The sequence below is a fragment of the Stegodyphus dumicola genome, chromosome 4 (genome assembly GCF_044657685.1).
Source record: "Stegodyphus dumicola isolate Sdum_Otavi_A_Nest chromosome 4, ASM4465768v1".
NCBI classification, from domain to species: Eukaryota; Metazoa; Arthropoda; class Arachnida; order Araneae; family Eresidae; genus Stegodyphus; species Stegodyphus dumicola.
Genome location: NC_140771.1, coordinates 7,740,728 through 7,757,732, shown reverse-complemented (window position 1 = coordinate 7,757,732; position 17,005 = coordinate 7,740,728). Strand labels below are relative to the sequence as shown.

Below are 17,005 nucleotides of genomic sequence, written 5' to 3'. Positions count from 1 at the left end.
GTCTCCTTCTCGAGAGGTCCAATTCTGAGTGTTTTTCAATTAGAGGGTATAGACATTTCATAACTTTATCAGCCGCTGTAAATTTTGTAAATATAACGCTGATTTTTGTTGTTTAACTTGTGAATTAGTATTTATTCGGCGTGTTATTGTGTCTTAATTTTGACAGCCGTGTCACGTACATACTGTGTGTGTTGTGTCCAAGTGAGTTTGTTGTTCATAATTACTCCTGGATAGAGGCCTTGCTTCACAATCGGCACTGGCTGATTAAATAGCACCAGACTTTTCTTTACTTTGACATTTTCTTTTTTCTTCTTATAATAAGAAGCTGGTTATACATATTCTTTGTCCTAACCACTTTCTTTAAACATTGACCAAATGTATAAAATTACATTTCTGAAGTTGGCAACACCGATATTAAGTTTACCGCCGTATATGAGGTAAATGCAGGGTTGTTTAGTTTTTTTAGCATTAATTGTGTTATCTGAAGTGAAAGAGAGTTGCTTTATTCTGTATATTACTATTATTTCATAATTTTCATCGGTAACATGTATTTCTGGTTACGCACTGTAATTTCTGTGCATTAATTTTTATTTATATAATTTATCTAAAACAAAAAAAGTAAGTTTCGCTTTGCGTTTTGAATTCATGTATTTGAAATGAAGTATGATGTGTGCCATGCACTTCTTTCTTTTGTGTTGAGTTGAATTGCGTATTTCTTATAACTGCCTTAAAAGTGTACTGTTTGTTAAGAGTGCCGAATTACTTCTTCAATATATGACTTCTTTCGATGCATTGTTATGTATTTAATTATAGTGCTTTGCTATGAGAATCTGGCGAAATAATTGAAAATCAGTATGTCATTCTTTTCAGTGTAATATAGCAGTTAATCATATTTACATTTTGAAGTATTTCCTACAACCGACATGATTTAAAATTGCGAAAAATACATTGATGCTTCATCTTATATGGCCATGACATGAAAGCTGAGAGATTAGTTTCATTCTTTCCTTTCAGTAGATGCAACTCTAAATTGGAAAGTCGCCAAAAGTAGCCAAATCCCGTGTGCACCGGATAAGAGGATTAAACCCTAAATGGTCTTGAAACTGTGTTTTTCCAATCTTTTCAATGAAGAAACTGCCAATATATTTAATTCAAACCACTATATAGCTTCTTGAATATTTTTATCTAATGTTACTGTCACCACTGGTGACAGTAACATTAGATTCAATAACATTAGATAGTGTTATTCAATTTATTAGAATTATGTGGGCACTTTCTTCTAGCTTTTTAATATATATATATATATATGTTTATATAAAATGATGGGAAGCACTTCCGCAGAGAACCCGGTAAATGTAAACATTGACAACTTTGGCGATAATAGTTCAAACTTGGTAACCCATCGGATTTATCCCATTCGCTTGTTTCGTTGTTCGCATTTGCAGATTTATATTATTATTCTCTTATTTATTATTATTTTTTCTGAGTTTCTTAACAATGAATAGATAGAAATATTTTCGTAGATAGATGCCGGTTTTCGGTTCGGGATGAAAGGAGGGGTGAATGCTAATTTGTAACACGGCTGTTCACGTTGTGTTCTTAATTATTAACAGCTGTAAGTCTAAAATAATTTGTTTTTGTAGACCGCAAAAATGTGCATGTGCATTTTAAATAATTAAATAATGCTTTTATTTTTATTATTGTCATCTAAAATTATGAGAAAAAATCAATTTTTATGGCGTAAAATTTTAACAAGATAATATATTGTTAATGCTTTTCTAACAATAACCTTTCAGAGGATGGCAGGTGTGGCATAAATAGATGATTAAATTGAAATAAAAAAATATTGATTATCTACGATGACAGAATAGTTTGATGCATCACCATGGTCATCAAAATTAGCAAACCACTGCTGGTGTAAGGAATATATTGTTTTCTGTGTTAACTGGAATTTAAGACAAATTTTTTTTCGTACATCATGTTTAACCGGTTAATTTCAGTATATTAATATTAATTTATATTTTTTAAATGAATTTTTATTTTCATTATAAATGCTGATATATTGTCTTATGCTTAATAATATATTCTTTTCTGTGCTAACTTGAATTTAATACAAATTTATTTTCGTATATCACGTTTAACCATTTAGTTTTACATTTACATGCATATTATCTGTGAATTTTTACTACCATATGCTTAATATATTGTTTTATCTGCTAACTTGAATTTACATGCACTAAAAATCACGTTTACAAAATATCACGTTTACAGCTTGGCTCATCGTCGATGAACCGCGAGCTTGGCGAGTAAGAATGCAATGGCGCCAACGGGTTCTCTGCAGATGAAAACCCAAATGATGTGTTAGTAAAGTTCTTTCATAATAATTGTGCTTCATTATTATTATATATAAGCAAATTAATTTCTTTAATAGGGTTTATAATGAATCCAACATGGGAAGATCCTATTCCAGATGAGGATGATGATGAAAATACATATGATGTAAGTTTAAATTATTTCTTCCTACAGTTTTTTTTACAAACTTAACCATATTTCTGAGACTTTTGTTACTTCTTTCCGTAAAAGTAGGCTCCTCATGTAACCTCGTTACATGTTACTATATCTCGAAAAGAATATGTTTTGTCCGAAATATTGTTAGTGTTTTTTACTTTTCTCTTATATTTTTAGCCAGTGTGTGTATCATTTTTTAATTATTAATCAGGACAGAAATTCACAACCAACAACATTAAAATACTCTATTTTATTGATTTTTAAAAAGTGCATGAGTAATTAAAATTGTCTGTTGCCATGGTTACATCTAATCTCTCATGTTTGCATCATTGCAATTGCTTTTGAATGGTTATGACGCCATCTGGTAGTAAACTGTAGAAATTGCTAACAGTACAAATATAAATTGGAACTGATAGTAACCAGTTTGAATGGTATCTATTGTAAACAATTATAATTTAACCTACTCATTTTACCACTTTTTCTTGCGCAGTTTTTTTACAGTGAGTGTGCATGTTATTTTCAAATTCTGTTCCTTCTCTTGTTAAAAAAAAATTATATATTTTCATGTGTGTGTTTTCTAAAGCTTTGCAATTGAAAAATTGGCTAATCTTTGGAATATGGTAACAGGTAGTTTGGCGACATTTTGGTAAGGCGATAAAGGTTACTAGCTAGGACTTTAGCAAGGTACAGGCTAATCTTTGGAATATGGTAACAGGTAGTTTGGCGACATTTTGGTAAGGCGATAAAGGTTACTAGCTAGGACTTTAGCAGTGTACATGGATAAAGTCAAGAGTGTGCGCAATGCCATTTTTGTGCAATTCTGGGATTTTTTTTTTAAAGTGAAAATAGGTCGACGTGTACATGGATGATACCGTGTATGTGCAATTCTTAAAAACGCGGCAAGCAGTGACCGATTCTGCACTTTCTCATAATTTTGCACATAATCTTCGTCATGATTAAGCATGTTTGTTCCATAAAAGTTCTAGCATAGGCGTAATTCGGCTAGCAGATTGTTGGAAAAAAATGTTGAGTTAAAAAAAAAAAAAAAAAAAACATGCCTTTACTTTGTGAAAACAAAATGGAGTCCAAAACAAAACTAGCAGGTTGCTGTAGTTCTGTTGATCGCAAAATGTTCGCCAAAAAATCGCCAAGTTACCATAATCCGAAGATTAACCGAAAAATTATTAGTTTATTTTTATGATTAAAACAAACTAACTTCTTTAATTCATTATTAAAAGAACTGCATACTTTTGTAACAAATTATATTTAATAAATAGTCATTTATATATTAGCATATTCTGTTTTGGCAGCTTTTGGAATACCTTATACAAAGCTAAAAAAGTGTGTAATAACTTAAGAAGGAATCCTAGTACTTAATTTGGTTGATCTTTACATTATGGTAACTTGGCGATTTTTTGGTGAAAATTTGGCGACCAACTCTCCTACAGCAACCCTCTATTTTTTTTTCCCCGCCGCTATTTTGTCTTCACGAAGTAAAGATATGTTTCTTTTCTTTTTATCTCCTGAACACTTCTTCCAACAATCTACTAGCCGAATTACACTTATGCTAGAAATTTTATCAAACAAAACTGCTTAATCATGACAAATATTCACTGCAAAATTAGGAAAAACTGCACAATACCATCCTCCTTACGCATTTTTCAAAATAACACATACACATAAACCATGTACACGCCGAATTATTTTTACTTAAAAAAACATCCCAGAATTGCACAAAAATGGCATTGCGCACACTCTTCACTATATCCATGTACACTGCTTTTTTCTCATAAATTAAAAAAATTTCACGAAAATACATGACAATTTTCTCAATCTTTAAACCCGGTAAAAAGAACATATATGAAATTACATGATCGCGAAAAAGTATTTACCCTTTACAAATATCAACATTTCCACATATAAAATAAATAGAATATCCAAAAACTTTTACCTCTAAATCATCTATGACATTATACACGTCACCAACGAATTCATACCTCAAGTATTACAAATACTTAATATCAAATATTTAAATTATTTCCATGCACGTTTATTTCAACTTAAACGTATACCAAATTCCTACAAACATAAAATTCACAAAATAACTATCATTTCATTAAAATATAATTAAATTCAAAAACACTACTTAAAATATAAATGAGCACATACATTAAATTAATAAAAATTACCTTACAATCGTAATTACTTTAAACTAAATCATTGCTAATAACAATTTTCCCAATAATACCAAATTCCTTTCCACCTTACATTTACAACAATGCATAAAAATAATATCCTCAAATAATTAAAAATACTAACTTACCTAATCTTCTTCAGAATCTTGATTACGTGGCGGATACACTTTTCTTCCTTCTGTTTCAGAATCTTTAAAATCATACTTATCTTTCAAAGCAAGATACCAGGTAAAATAAATAACATAATAAAACATCTTTATTTCTCTCTTGCACAACCTTAAAAAACATTTATTACTATCCTTTTCAATACCACTAAATACCCATTTCGAATTCACTTTAGTTACGGCCATGGGATCCAAAAATTCACAAACACTATTTCACACAACACAGAATAAAGCCAAATACAAAATTGCCAGATTTTTTCCCGATTAAAGAACAGTAATTCGTCCATTAATATCACATGACATATCCCATGATCTCTCATTTCCCTCACACAAAATAATGCGTAATCAGAATTGAATACTACTCACATTCTTAACAAAGTCTAACCTAATCTTCTTCCGAATCTTCCTTACATGGTGGATACACTTTTATTATGGATTCAATAAAATTACTGAACGATTTTTTTTTCCGAATTTGATAGAATTTGATAAAAAAAAAATTCTCTTTATCGCATCTACAATTCACTTTAGACAGAGCCATACAATCCCAAAATTATTCAACCCTACTTCACACAACACACAATGAAGCTTAATACAAAATAATATACATCCACAGATACTTGTCCAAATTCCCCCCTTTTCCGATTAAAGAACCGTAATTCGTCCATTAATATCACGACATATCCCATGATCTCTCATTTCCCCCACACAAAATAATGCGTAATCGGAACTGAGTACTGCTCACATTATTACCAAAGTCCCCGGTAGTAACCTTTATCGCCTCCAAAATGTCGCCAAACTACCAGTTACCATATTGTAAAGATCAACCCTTAATTTTTCTTCAAAGTTTATGATCTTTACTTTTACAGCGTGTCAAGATCAAGCTTGGATCAAGAATTAGCTCTAGTGTAGAATTGGGTGCCCCTTCGATTAGCGACAATTTTTTGTAAAATTTTGGCTATGAAATCTCATTTCTGGTTACCATGATAGTTTAACTTTGCTTTAGCCTCCTGATTATTTTTAAATAAAAATAGATTGATGTGTACATGGTCAAATTTAAAGCAGTGCACAATGCCTAGTTTGTGCTATTCTGGGATGTTTTTTAAGTGAAAACAGATCGATGTGTACATGGACACAGAGTTTATGCAATTCTTTGACTTCTTATTTTGGTTTTGTGTAGCGGCCATCTTGAAATTGTGTCTTCCTGGCGCCGATCTTGGCGTCAAAAAAGAATCGCCAAAAAACATGGGGCACCCAATTGTAAACTTTACCCAAGAATTTTTAGAAGCCCTAAGCAATTAAAAGATTTTGATGCCCCTAGATATACTTAAGCATTTTTAAAATTTGTTCCTTCTGTTTTTTGATTTAGCTTCATCATGCATCCCATGTAAAATCGGTAGTGGGAAAATTTTTGGTGCCTCTTTCGTGAATACTTAGCATCTGTTTGTGGTGTTCCCTTTCCTTGATGCCTTTAAGTACATGCTTATATTGCTTAATGGTTAATCCAACTCTGGTCAAGGTATAAAATAGATAATACTAAAATTTTTTCTACCTTCTGTTTATCCACATTACCCATTGAAAAGTTGCACACTTATTGTTGACTTTGAATGGCATTCATGACCTCATTGATGAATACTAATTTTTCACAAAGATAAAACACAAAAGCAACTGCCGTTTTCAAAATGGTGACACACTAAGAATTCCACATGAGCAATTAAATTAAAATAGGAAGAAACATTGGTAATATAACAGCTACTTTTTATAGAAATCTTTCTTTTTTGCACTGCTGCTCTTTCTGTACAACAGTGATCTGTTTTCATTTAAAAAAATCAGAGACTGCACAAACTCGGCATCCATGCCATTTGACATTGCACACCAGCCAAGAGAGACATGGTTTGCTGTATAAATACTTTTGGATGCCATGGTGGATTGCCACATGACTATTTTAGTGACTTTTGCCTCATGAATATTGTTTTCTGACTTTTCGGCAGAGGTGAGGATAATCAGAAAAGTATTTTTCCATTAGCAATAGCATTTTACAAAGGCTTTGATGCCAAACTAAGAAACATTGCTAAATATGATTACCAATTAAAATGAAAAGTTACCAGATACAATTTTGAAGATTTTCAGTGTTAAATAATGGTTACAGATAAGCTGTATAACTGCACATTTCTGAGGTAGTGTTACAAATGAGATATTAGTCTTTTTGGTTAATCTTTGGATTATGGTAACTTGGCGATTTTTTGGCGAAAATTTGGCGACCAACTCTGCTACAGCAACCCTCTATTTTTTTTTCGCCACCATTTTGTCTTCACGAAGTAAAGACATGTTTCTTTTTATTTACTGAACACTTTTTCCAACAATCTGCTATCCGAATTACACTTATGCTAGAAATTATATGGAACAAAACTGCTTAATCATGATAAATATTAACTGCAAAATTGGGAAAAAGTGCAGAATCGCAAACTCCTTGCCGCGTTTTTCAAAATCGCACATACACGTAAACCATGTACACGTCAACTTATTTTTATTAAAAAAAAAATCCCAGAATTGCACAAAAAATGGCATTGCACCCACTCTTAACTTTATCCATCTACACTGCTATTTTCTCATAAATTACAAAAATTTGCACGAAAATGCAGGAAAATTTTGTGAATCTTTAAACTCGGTAAAAAGCACATATATGAAATTACTTGATCCCGAAAAAGTATATACCCTTTCCAAGGATGAAGATTTCCATCTATAAAATAAATAAAATATCCAAAAACTTCTAAATTATCTATTATATTATAAACGTCACCAACGAATTTATACCAAAAACATTAAAAATGGTTACAAATACTTAGTGTCAAATATTTAAATTATTTCCTTGCACGTTTACTTCAACTGAAACATATACCAAATTGCTACAAACATAAAATTCACAAAATAACTATCATTTAATTAAAATGTAACTAAACCATGTACACGTCGATTTATTTTTACTTAAAAAAAACATCCCAGAATTGCACAAAAATGGCATTGCACACACTCTTCACTATATCCATGTACACTGCTTTTTTTCTCATAAATTAGAAAAATTTCACGAAAATGCATGAAAATTTTGTGAATCTTTAAATCCGGTAAAAAGGACATATATGAAATTACCTGATCATGAAAAAGTATATACGCTTTCCAAGGATGAACATTTGCATGTATAAAATAAATAAAATATCCAAAAGCTTTTACCTCTAAATTATCTATTATAAACGTCACCAACAAATTCATAACGCAAACATTAAAAATAGTTGCAAATACTTAAATTATTGCCATGCACGTTTACTTCCACTGAAATGTATACCAAATTCCTACAAACATATAATTCACAAAATAACTATCATTTAATTAAAATATAATTAAATTAAAAAACACTACTTAAAATATAAATAAGCACATACATTAAATTAATGAAAATTAGCTTACAATCCTAATTACTTTAAACTAAATCATTGCTAATAACAATTTTCCAATAATACCATATTACTTTATTTACTCCTTACATTTAGAACAATGCATAAAAATAATATCCTCAAATAATTAAAAATACTAACTTACCTAATCTTCTTCAAAATCTTGATTACCTGGCGGATAAACTTTTCTTATTTCCTCCGCTAAATAAAAAGCAATCGTATGTGCGCCTGTTTCAGGATCTTTAAAATCATACTTATAATTCACAGCAAGATGTTGAAAACCTTCATCCTCCAAACAGTTTTAATAAAACTTAATAAGCAATCTTTACTTCTATCTCGCACAACCTTAAAAAAACACTTATTACTACCCCTTTCAATCCCACTAAATACCCATTTCGAATTCACTTTAGATAGGGCCATGGGATCCAAAAATTAACCAACACTGTTTCACACAACACAGAATAAAGCTAAATACAAAATTGCCAGATTTTTTCCAGATTTCCCCCCTTTTCCGATTAAAGAACTGTAATTCGTCCATTAATGTCACATGACATATCTCATGATCTCTCATTTCCCTCACACAAAATAATGCGTAATCGGAACTGAGTACTTCTCACATTATTCCCAAAGTCCTAGGTAGTAACCTTTATCGACTCCAAAATGTGGCCAAACTACCTGTTACCATATTCCAAAGATTAGCCATCTTTTTTATTTATTTATTTATTCTTGTTTTATTAACTATCAAACCGTTTACTGTGCTAAACAAAATCTTTATAAAATAAGTCTCATTTTTATTTTATTATTATTCTGTACATCTGGTTTAGCTATGTTTAGTTCTAGTTTCTGATTTTCTAATTTGAAAATTTTAGAAAGGATTTAATCACGGACGAGATGCAGTAATCTTTTTAGTTGATGCAACATGGGAAATGTTTCAAGTTAATGAAGAAGAAACTCCATTTCAGCTGAGTTTAAAGGTAATTTCATAAACATATTTAATTATAATTACGTTAATTGAATAGTTTTGAAAATGTTTTTGTAAAGAATTCGGTGCAGAATATAAACTATAATGAATATTTGAAATAATTATATTTTATTTTTTTTAAAGTTATGTTTCATATAGTTATGTTTATAAAGTTATGTTTCATATATTTTGATATTATCTTTATTCAAACAAATAAAAACCAATTCAGAGAAATTTTATGCCACTAAAATTTAGACCAATAATACGATTCAAACTGACTATTCTTGTCTACACCACTGTGGCTTATGAAGAATATCGAACGTAAATAAATGTGTAGTTTACTTAAAACTTCAGTTTGCATGTTTATTGTTTGGGTAGTGTATGTCATGCTTTTATAAATAAAAGGAGATATGTATTGTGTATTTACTAATTTCTGGTGACAAATAAAAGACATAAAAATTGTAGCAATTTTACTTTAAAACTTTATTTCACATGTATGCCAGTTCATCTTGATGAATAATACCTGATAAATATTGTTTGCTCATGCAGTTTCATTGCTTGAGGCAATGTGGGAAGCTGTTCATAACATAGAACATTATACCTTGGTATAATTGTGTTAGATTTCACGAATAGATTCCAGCTTTCAACTTCTGAGTCATAGCTGAATGATAGACAGTATAAAGGCTAGTAATCCATCACAAGAAAAAAATACTAATTAAATATTCTGTCTAAAAATTCATATGTGGTACACTCATTGTAAGAGTCAATTTAAATGACCATTCATATATGACACACCTAACTCTGAGATACAGTTGACAGTCGATGCGTATATGACGTGCACATCCTGAAAGAGTTAAGAGGAGGAGTACATAAGGCATTTTCTCCCCAAGTGCCTTTTTGGTGTAATTGGAAAGAATGCTTAACTAGGTATCAGAAGGTCCAAATTTCGAATCCTGGTGAGAGCATTGCAAATTTTTTGTGTTTCTTTCTCCAAAACAAACCGAATAAATATAAAGCCATATTGCAACATATGCCTTCTTATCAGCTATTTGCACATCTGGATATTTATTGAGTACAGATACAGATATAAGTGGGCAGGATACCAGAATTTCACCATAGAATACACAGGTACAGTTTCACTGCATTGACCGAGTAGCTGTGTCTCAATTTTAAGAGAGAATACCCTGGTCTCCTACCCCTATTTCCCTACCACCAACCACTTGACAGCAACCCTGAATAGAATAACAAAAGACAGTAAACGTATCAAACAATCAACTTTAGCTCCAGCTAACAAAGTGGATAGGTCATCTGCAAAAGTTCATGTACGTTTATTTATGTTTGAACAGAGTTTTACTATGTTAGAATATTATATCTTGCTTTTTAACTTCATCTTAATTGTGTATGCCAGTTAATTTTTCAGTGTATTCTAGCTAAAGGTTAATTAGCATATAACTGTGTGCCACTATTAAATTTGTGTTCCCATCATCACTAAGGCTAATGGGTATATTTAAAGAGATATCAGCAGGATGCTATGTGAACAGGAGTTTAGCGGTTTAAACTGTTCTGTATGGCTGAGTCAAGGTTTACTGCGAATTAAATTTATAAAGGTATGGAGAGAGCAAGGAACATGCACCGAAAAATGGCAGTTTGTCTGTAATTCTTGGATTACTCTCTGTTTTTCTGAATCCACTGCAGAAGGAATAAAACATTTCTGTGAAGCTTGTGTTGGAGAATGTTGCAGTTCATATGAAACTTGTTTGTGCGCAAAACTTTTTCTTGAATATGCCAAAAAGGAAGTAAGAATTTGGCCTATTTATGAACCCATTATTAATTAGGCATAAATGGGTTAACCCATTTAACATATTATTACTCAGCACTAAAAATAAGCCTAAATATGCTTTGCTTATTTTGTATTAATGAGTAACTTGATTGACTGCCTCTTGAAATTTGAAGTTAATCAAAAGCATTTTTTGCATTATGTAAAACTCACTGTTGCAGGCTTAACTTTTGGAAAGTAGCATATTTTGTACATAAATAAAAATATGTATTTCGTAGGGTATTTATAGCAGTCTATCCATAAATTACAATCAGTCAATAACTAGAGTATCTATTATGTTATTTGATATATTGTTTTACATAATCTACAGTTTATAAGACTGATATTGAAATCATAAAATAAATGTTTTGTAGATCATTTATTTAAAATGGGAGTCATAGTTCAAAGTAATGAATTTAAAATTGGAACAAAAGTCGCTAACTGATATAAGATTGAATGCTATAAAGCGATGCAGCAAAAAGTTAAATGTCAGCTTACTGGATTATTATGGTTATAAAATTCAAATGTGCTTGAGTTATCTTTGCTTTAAGTAGTTTAAAATATTTATAGTTAATCTATTTGAATAGCATATTTATATTAAGTGTAGTGATAATCTTTTCTTATTTTTGTTAGTGTGCACGTACTACTTTGACGAATAAAATCATATCCAGCAGTAAAGATTTAATAGGAATAGTTTTATTTGGTACCGTAAGTATTCTTTTGTAAAATCTTTTTCATTCTTTTATTCGATATGTTTTATTTGATTTATAGGTACTTTTCCGTTTCACCGGCGCAAATCTCGCTAAGCAGACTTTGTTGGCGACAACATACAATATACACATAAAAATTGTTAACAAATGTTAGTTCTAAGAATTTTTTATTTTGAAGAATAAACATTAAAATTTTGTAAAAAGCCAATAAATAAAGACATTAAATCTGTAAAAAGACATGAATTTAAGAATTTACTATGCTGTCATGGTTCAACATCCTGATTCGCCGGTTCGTGTCATGTGACCCCCAAGTGATCTCATATCACGTAAACTACGCTACAAAAATATAATTCTCTCAGTAATTATCTACATTAATTTCATACAAGTTTAACTGCAAGAATTATTTCAATTTGTATGAATAGCTTACTCATTATGTAAAACCGCAGTGCTTTATTTCGCTAGTGCATTCTCATTAGAATTGATGAATTTAATCCTTGATTTTGCCTTTTCTATATTTTCGTCTTCGGGTGAGCGGTGTGATTGCATCCTAATTGACTTAATTACCGCGAATAGTCTTAGGGCTTAAAATTTAAGGTACTCTTCTGTTTTGAGGGGGGTAAAAAAATTGCAGCGAAAATGTATGTGCAAAAGCGGCAAATCTAGCAAACGCACCCATTTAAAACAGCGCACCAAATCTAGTGTACATGCTGGTTTCAGATTGCGTAAGTTTATATAGTTTTATATTTCTTAAGATGCCATTGAAATACTAGTTTAATTTTTAAATCCTTTTTTGATATCCTATGGATTTAACAATTTGGGAATTGCCCATGATGAAAAGTCGGCAATAGAATTTTGGGTAAAGTGCAGAATTACTCACTGCTTGACGCGTTTTTAAGAATTGCACATACTCTGTGTCCATGTGCACATCAACCTATTTTCACTTTAAAAAAAAAAAAATCCCAGAATTGTACAAAAATGGCACTGCGCACCCCCTTAACTTTACCTACGTACACATCGACCTATTTTCATTTAAAAAGTAAAATAAAATTGACAAAAATCCAATTGTTTTTACCCTTGTAAAAAGCGGCAAACAAATAAGTGAGTGATTCTGCACTTCTGAATTCCGATTCTGAATATTTTCAAAGAAAAGACATCATTCATTATAGAAAATTGTGTTTGAACAACCAACGAGATGAAATTATGCTTTAGCGATAAGTTGGTAGCGAAATAGCGATGCAGGCATCCATTCAGTTATGTTTAGCAATTTTTATATAAATTATAATAATGATCTGAAATAGTTATTTACTCTTATGCTTCTGTTCAGTTATGTTTAGCCTTTTTCATATAAATTATAATAATAAAAAAGTATCATATGAAATTAACCTTTCATCTAAATTAAAACATCATTCTTAGATAGTTATTTACTATTGTACTTCCTTTCTTGCCTCAATTATTAGGGTTGCCGCAATTATTTTTGGCAGTATTGGCATCAACAATAGTTTGGCGATTTTTTACGGCCCTCGAAACCGAATAGTACCAAATTTAATTATCTTTGTAAATATTCTATGTAATTGTATGCCAGTATTGAAAGAAACAATCAATCTGGTAAGAAATGGCTGAGACTTGTTTTGAAAATGAGGCGTAAAAGGTTACCAGCCAAGATATTCTGTTTGGCATCAGCTGTACCATTATTGGCGACTTTTTCGTTTGTGCTGGCAAAACGGAAAAGTACCAATTTATAAAATAACCTACAGCTTTTAAAGTGAGATTTAATTAATGCACCAAGTAGTCATATATGATATAGGGTTAGGCATGTTAATCTGTTGGTTTTCATGATAATAATATGGTTTCCGACATTTCATATTCTTTATTAAATATATATATATAATAAGAGATGATATAGAACATCAAATTTAAAGTATCACATAGTTTTTTACATATTTGCTTTTGCATCATATGAATTGCTACTACATACTGCTGCTGTTCTCGTAATGTACTGTAGCACTCATGATGTAGGATACTGATGTTACAAGTTAGGGTTATATTATGAAGTAATTTATAGCAGAGTTTCTTAAACTGTGAGTAGTGACCACTAATGGGAGTCGCAGCACCTGCAGCAGGAGGTCACCAAAAATGTTAGCGGTTTTGATATTTCTTATTATATAATAATTTTACAACTACCAAATATTTTTACACAATGTATCTGAAAATAAATAAAGACAAGACAATACAGACAAAGAAAAACTAAAACATTTCGATGCATTCTTTTTATAATACAAACATTCATTTTACTTGCTTTGCACATGATGCTGTCATTTCGTCTGTTACTTATTTAATACTTTCACATTGTTCTATGTCTTAAAATTAGAAATTAAAGTTAATGATGTTATGGTGATATGTTGACATTTTGCAGGAACAAACAAGAAACACACGAAATAATACAGATTTCCAACATATTTATATGTTTCAAGACCTTAGTGAACCTGGAGCTGAAAAAGTACTCGAGACAGAAGAATTAATGAGCTGTAAGATTACATTCAAGTTGACAATCCAAACTGCACTTCTAAATTTGAATTAGTTTAGCATGTAATAGAGTTACAGTAAAAAGCCTTGATATATTTATAAAATTAATTTTACACCAAGTATTTATTTAAGTAAATTTACAATTAAATTTCTGATTTAAATTATGCATTTCCAAAATCTTTTGATATGTGCCTTGTTTAAACTTGTATCAGATGCAAATTGGCTTTTTTTTAAAATTGATGTATAAAGGAGGTGTTAATATTATTTATTTAGCACCAAAAGTTTTGTTACTTAATTTTTCATGAAAAACAATTGAAAGAATTAAATATCCAAGGGTAAATTTTTGTAGTTAAATATTTTAATTTTTGAACTCAGAATCCAGTGAAAATGATTGAGTGCATGGCTTGATACAGCTTTCTAATATTCAAAGTAAATATTATGTATATGTTTCCACTGTTAATTCAGAATTTGTTAAATCAGAAATTTTAACTAGCATTTTTCCTGTTAGCTATTTAGCATAACAGAGCCAGAGATTGCATCTCAAATATTGTCTGTGTATTCAGCGAGATTCTAAATTACTTTTATAAATTAAGAGGGGTGATAGTACTCATCCAGATGAGCAATAATTACCATAGAACTTAGGCTTGCATTTCACTCTGAGAGGCAGAAAAGAGGAATATTAGAATTCCAACCTGAACTTACAACAGTGTTGGGTGAGCTAATGAATGAGACGAAAAGTTAGGCAATCAGTTTAGTAAAAGTTCTCAGAGAGTGCACAAAACGGATAAAACCAGAGAACTTGGTGTTCGAGTGTTAATTCGAGCTCGGACTTTGATGGCAAACACTCAAATGCACATTTTTGGTTCACAAGGTCTCAACCTTGCAGAGGATTGCAGCAGGTTAATTATCTAATCAAGGTCAATATTATCAACTAACTCCAACTTCCGCTATATGCCAAGATTAGAATGAAAAGTTCATGATGTGTTCCGGCTGTCAAAACTTCGTATTCCATAGAAGAACACTTAAAGTAAAATGAGCACAGTCCAGGAGGACAGGATAGAACATGGCTAAGGAGAAAAAACTGCTACCTCAATAGCATTAAACCTACCTTGAGTGGGAGTTAGTTGGTAATATGATTAGAGCAATCATTTGCGAGATTGAGACTTTGCAAACCAAAGATATGCATTTGAATGTTTGCCATCAAAGTCTGAGCTCGAATTAACATTCAAATGCCAAGTTTTTGGTTTTATCTGTTTTTGTGCACTCTCTTTTGAGTTTTTCACTAAACTGATTGCTCTACTTTTGGTCTCGTTCATTCCCTCTCTCAACACTGTTGTAAGTTCGGGTTGGAATTCTCATATCCTCTTTTCTGCCTGTCAGAGTGAAATGGGCCTATATGTTCTATGATAATTATTCCTCATCTGGATGGTTACTATCACCCCTCTTAATTTATAAAAGCAATTTAGAATCACCCTGTATATATCTGAGTAGTTTTAGCTAGTTAGTTATATATGAATAAGAATATTTGGTTCTTTCTGATTACCTGCACGCACCCTGAAAATATTGAGGCAATACACTATGTTGCCTAAATAGGTAACTCATGAAATTATCAAAATGTATTTATGTAGTTGAGTATGCATGTGTATGCAGTAGACAAGATTGCAATACCACCGTCAAATTTGACTTTCATTTTTCTTGTTCATTGAGTAAGATTTTCCCTACCCCGTTGTAACGAATTGTCTGTTGAGTTCGCCAGCTGATGAGAAAGCATCACATTTCTTCAGAAATACGGTGTTTTGTTCAAGAGTATAGAATACAAAAATTTGCATTTCATGAAGCTGTATTTCTTGAATGATTGGATTTTATGGATTGGAGTTGTGCTGTTCGGTTATATTTTTTAATAAGTGAAAACAGATCACTGTACTATTTCCTTATATAAGTGAAAGATCACTCTGCACATGGGGAGAACAACAGCATGCAAAATTTACAATTCTGTAATTTTTTAAAGCAAAAATAGATCATTGTATACATGGGAAAAACAACAATGCAAAAGATTTCTATAGGAGTTTTTTGAAAAAAGTGTGTGTTATGAATTTTTCTTGCCTTTCTAATTTTATTCATTTTTTTTGTTCCTCTTTTATGGAATTCTTAAATATACTACCTTTTTTTAAATGGCTGTTGCCTTTCATGTATTAACTTGGCAAAAAATTAGTTACCAACGTTGGTGATCTTTTGGAAGGGGGTTAAGATAATCAGAAAGTACTGAATATTTTTTGTTACTTCTCCAGATGTGAAAAAAGCGTGAACATGCTGTTCCATGTTGACATCTTAGGTACAGAAAAGCTCGACTATCTGAAAAGTTCAGGAAATGACAAATTCCGCATAAAAATCAAAAATCATGTTAGAAAAGCTAAATCAATGGGGAAAATTTCTCTAAAATTATAAAAACAGTCATCCTATTTATTAGCGACTTGAAGATCAAGATCCTACATTTAAAATTAGCTACAGTTTCAGAAGAGGGGCAGACATTTCAATAGTAAAAGGTGACATATTTTGATTGATGTGGACTCCCACTGAATATGAAATTTAGCAGACATGTTGCCAATCATGTCTGCCAGGAAGTTTAAAAGAAGATAACTATTTAGTTAGATAATGAAGAGATACAAATTACTGATATAGTAT

General features: G+C 31.1%; 1 protein-coding gene across 3 annotated transcripts in view; it reads left to right on the top strand.

Moving 5' to 3' along the window:
- The first annotated feature begins 380 nt into the window (after window positions 1-380).
- The window catches only part of Irbp (Inverted repeat-binding protein), a 61,830-nt gene continuing 45,205 nt past the window's right edge, over window positions 381-17,005 (top strand). Inside the window, exons 1-6 of one of the 3 annotated variants that reach the window (XM_085814507.1) lie at window positions 444-618; window positions 2,272-2,360; window positions 2,432-2,499; window positions 9,183-9,287; window positions 11,724-11,798; window positions 14,214-14,325. In XM_085814507.1, coding sequence (XP_085670633.1) covers window positions 2,318-2,360; window positions 2,432-2,499; window positions 9,183-9,287; window positions 11,724-11,798; window positions 14,214-14,325 — 403 coding nt within the window. In that variant the 5' untranslated portion in view covers window positions 444-618; window positions 2,272-2,317. The other 2 variants (XM_035348902.2, XM_035348901.2) reach the window with 2 other exon arrangements.